This window comes from Aedes albopictus, unplaced genomic scaffold (assembly GCF_035046485.1).
Source record: "Aedes albopictus strain Foshan unplaced genomic scaffold, AalbF5 HiC_scaffold_68, whole genome shotgun sequence".
In the NCBI taxonomy this organism is placed as follows: Eukaryota; Metazoa; Arthropoda; class Insecta; order Diptera; family Culicidae; genus Aedes; species Aedes albopictus.
Window position 1 is genome coordinate 6,398 of NW_026917509.1, and position 4,435 is coordinate 10,832.

Here is a 4,435-nt window from a genome sequence, read left to right on the forward strand (position 1 = left end):
TTCACTACATTAGATTTAGAGAGAGCTTACCATCAAATTCCTGTTGAACCAGATGACATACCCAAAACTGCAGTTATTACCCCGTTCGGCTTATTTGAGTTCACCCGAATGCACAGGAATGTTTGGACTATGCAATGCGGGACAAACATTCCAAAGATTCATGCACAAGCTTTTCGGGGACCTCGATTTCGTCGTTGTCTTTATAGATGACATATGTATCGCTTCGGCTTCCCCCGAAGAACACGCTGAACATTTGCGCATAGTCTTTGAACGGCTCAAATCCAACGGACTTGTTATCAATTTGCAAAAATGCAAATTCGCTCAAGAAGAAGTCGAGTTTATCGGATATATTATCAACAAAGACGGTGTACGACCTGTTCCAGAACGTGTTGCGGCTGTGGCAAACTTCGAGCGACCGGAAACTGTTAAGGAATTACGTCGATTTCTGGCCCTTGTAAACGGATACAAGCGTTTTATTCAACAAGCTACCGACATGCAAGCACCGCTGAGGGCATTAATTCCCGGAAACAAGAAAAATGATACTAGGAAAATCATTTGGAACGACGCAGCTCAAACGGCATTCGATGATTGCAAACATGCACTTGCTGAAGCGACTCTCCTGTACTATCCAGTTCCCGAGAAGCCACTAGGGCTGATGGTAGACGCCTCCAACACTGCGGCTGGCGCCGTTTTGCAACAATTTTCGAACGGATGTTGGCAGCCTTTGGGATTCTATTCGGAGAAATTCACAGCAGCGCAGCGAAACTATTCCACTTTCGGACGGGAACTGATGGCCATAAAAATGGCTGTGAAGTACTTCAGGTACCTTTTGGAAGGGCGACGATTCACGATATACACTGATCATAACCCTTTGACGCACGCCCTCACGTCGAATTCGACGTGTCGGTTACAGCACGAGGAACGAGCTTTACAGTACATTTCGCAGTTTACCACTGATATTCGACACGTTAGTGGAAAAGAGAACGTAACCGCCGATGTTCTATCAAGAATGGCTGCAATCAGTTGCCCGTCACCGGTGGATTACAAGGTAATCGCTATCGACCAAGAAAATGATGACGAACTGAAGGACATCATTAGGTCTAAACACACTTCCCTACGCCTGGAGCTTAAAAGACTAGATGGGAGTACGAAACCGTTGTATTGCGACACTTCTACCAATGTAAGTCGACCATTTGTTCCGAAACAGCATCGACACACAGTATTGGTTCATATGCACGGAATTTCACATTCTGGTATCCGTGCAACTCGAAAGTTGGTTTCTGAACGGTTTGTATGGCCACGTATGAATACTGACATTACTAAATTTGTTAAAACGTGCATTCCATGTCAAAGATCAAAGATTCATCGCCATACTACATCACCATTTGGCTCTTTTGAATTACCCAAATCTCGCTTTAACCATATCCACATAGATTTGGTTGGACCGCTACCGCAGTCGAATGGGTACTCCTATCTACTCACAATAGTGGATCGCTTCACGAAATGGCCTGAAGCTGTACCGTTAGTCGACATGACCGCCCATTCCGTAGCAACAGCCTTATGTTCGCAGTGGATTTCGCGGTTTGGTTGCCCGGAATTCATCACATCGGATCAAGGTCGGCAGTTTGAATCCGAGGTATTTAGGGAACTGTCAACCATACTTGGTGCCTCGCACTGTCGAACAACCGCCTACCACCCTCAGGCGAACGGTCTGGTAGAGCGATTCCACAGGCAACTGAAAGCAGCTATCACATGCGTCGATTCGAAGAACTGGTACTTCAGATTGCCAATGATATTGCTCGGACTCCGAACGGCTCATCGAGAAGACATGAAATGTTCCGCTGCTGACCTAGTGTACGGCCAAGGACTGCGCATACCAGGTGAGTTCTTCGATGCACCAAAGGAATGTAACGATCGCACAGACTTCTCCAAGAGGCTGCATAACGTCTTCGATAGTCTCAGACCTGTTGAGACAACAAACCATTCTAAGAAGAGATTCTTCATTAACAAACAATTGATGAAATCCACTCATGTGTTTGTGCGATTCGACGCTGTAAAAAAGCCTTTGCAGAAACCCTACGATGGTCCATACGAAGTTCTACACCGAAAAAACAAGTTCATGGATGTTTTGATCAAAGGAAAAGCACAAAGGATTTCTATCGATCGATTGAAACCAGCACATCTGCCGCAAGAGCCCTCGACAGATCAACAAGGAGATCAAAAGACTTTAATTACACCATCGGGACATCGAGTGAGGTTTATGGTGTAACTAGGAGGGGGGTAGTGTGGTGACGACCTACCCTTCGTGTATACGACTGTGTGAGAGTGGTGGAGAGCAAAAGAGAGAGAATAAAACAGAATTGTTTCGAGAGTACACGCGTCGAGTTGTTTGTTTTCCCGTGCCCGAATTTCGACTGAAATATTATCGTTATCCGGTCTAAATCTACTCCGCCGTAATTGTCCACCACAGGCTTGTCACTGAAACTGATGGGGCAACACACGAAATGGGAGTTCGAAGATTGCAAACATTTACAAAGTTTTATCTAGTATTTAGCTAAATATTGTTAGTTTTAATTACATATTACATTGCTCGAATGTTCTTTTCTATGATAAAATAGTATTGGCCAATATGAAATACATTTCCCTTCCCAAAAAAAAAACTGCGAGAACCCCTAAACTATCTCAACTTCAAAATGAGAAACAACACGAAGAACACAAACATCACAAACAGAAACATGTAGCACATATAGTTCCGGTGGCCACCCTTCCCCAGCCGCACGACCCGGGAAATCGTATTGGACATAAATCCCCCGGTTCGGTCCATGTCTTCGTCAATGCCTCGCAGAAGCTTATCCTGGTATCGCACCTCGCTCCCGATATCTATCGTCAGTGATTTGAGGGCACCGATTTTACCTTTCAGCTCCTCGGCCATCCGTTCGTTTTCCTCCTCGAGGGCATCGTGACTGTGATGGGTGCCGTTGGCCATCCCACTGGGGCCCGGATTCTGGGCAAGGGGCTGATACGCATAGCCCTGTGATCGTCTCATTTTACCTCCAACGCCGAACTGCGCCACCTTGACCGCTTGCTTCTGTCACGATTCAGGGGGTTTGAGATGCAGCTGTGATTAGCTGTAAATGGAATACGTGTCATTTTCTTCGTAGGGAATTGGAATGAGATGGAAGGCTGAGGAAATCCGGAAATGAGCTACAAGATTGTATACATACCAAGCCGTAGAAAAGGTTGATTCTTTTAACATGTAAAACAGATTTTTTTTTGGGATTATTTGTTACTTTTTGGCAAATAAAACGAAAAATATCCTGCAAAACTTCAATGTTTACATCAGCCGATTGCAATGATTGTAATCTGTCAAAGTGAAATTATCATCATCATCATCATCATTAAATGTACGCACTGAATCAAACCGCTTCTTATAAATATATTGAAGAAGTTAAAAAATTACTCCAAAATATTTTCCACCAATGCGGTTTTTAAATTTTGAAAAATGTATTGAATTTTCAATTTTATATGAAAGAGCACCTTTTTCTGAGCCACTATGATTTTTATTCAGATTTTAAGAACTTATTTTTGGTACCTAAAATCAATTTCAAAGAGATTTTTTGAAATCACCTTTTGACAGCTCGGCAAGTTTGACAGCTCCACCCAATACAAACTGCGACGAGGGATGATTCGACAATTCGCTCCCAAACAAACTTCAAATTGATTTTTAAACAGGTTCCCGGGCACCAAAATTCATGAAATTTTTTTCGGCTCAGTTTGACATTCAGATTCAGAATATCGAGCAATCCACCGTTAAAGCCAATTGATTTGAAAATTTATTTAAGTTTGGGATTGATTTGTTCAATAACTACCTAGCGGATTGTGTACTGGGCGTCACTCTATATACATACATTTCCGCTTGGACACATCTCAGCAAGAGATGTGAGTCAGTGATGAAACTGCTCTCATCATGAAGCAATTCGCGAGTGTAAAGCTAGCACAAAGCTTACTCCCGATTCCGGGAGTAAACAGTGTATGAGTTTATTCGCACCTGCCCGCTTCGTGAGTAAGAAGCAAAACGGAAACAAAAACACTCATCAGTTTTTATTCTTGAAGAACTAGTGTAGGCGCGGGAAGTGCATTTTAGTGTTGTTATAATAGCAAACCCAATGATTATCCATCTGAAACTAATGCTTAAGGCTTCATTTCATTGTTCCTGCAAAGCAGCACAAAAAAATGCAATTCGCGAAACACAGGCGAGTGCTTGCCATAGCTTCGTTTACTCACGAATAAAGAAGTGCGAGTATTCTCTGGCCCCTGTTGTTCACGAGTAGGTTTGGTTTGGCTTGTGTCTGCTCAGCTGCAATCTTCATAATTTTCCATCCCTGGTTGGAGCAGCGACGCCAGCGACATTCTCTGTTTGTAGTTTATTATCTCT

The 4,435-nt window shown here is 43.3% G+C and overlaps 1 protein-coding gene across 1 annotated transcript; it reads right to left on the reverse strand.

Moving 5' to 3' along the window:
- Positions 1-2,537: 2,537 nt before the first annotated feature.
- On the reverse strand, positions 2,538-3,383 carry LOC134284747 (BET1 homolog). Its single transcript, XM_062843976.1, has 2 exons — positions 3,225-3,383; positions 2,538-3,128 (listed from the first exon to the last, which is right to left on the reverse strand). Exon 2 carries the CDS (start codon positions 3,044-3,046, stop codon positions 2,678-2,680), a length of 369 nt encoding a protein of 122 aa, XP_062699960.1. The 5' UTR covers positions 3,047-3,128; positions 3,225-3,383; the 3' UTR covers positions 2,538-2,677.
- Positions 3,384-4,435: the final 1,052 nt, after the last annotated feature.

Bases quoted from the DNA above. Each gene is read 5' to 3' on its own strand.
- LOC134284747 (XM_062843976.1), bottom strand. From the start codon at position 3,046: ATGAGACGATCACAGGGCTATGCGTATCAGCCCCTTGCCCAGAATCCG.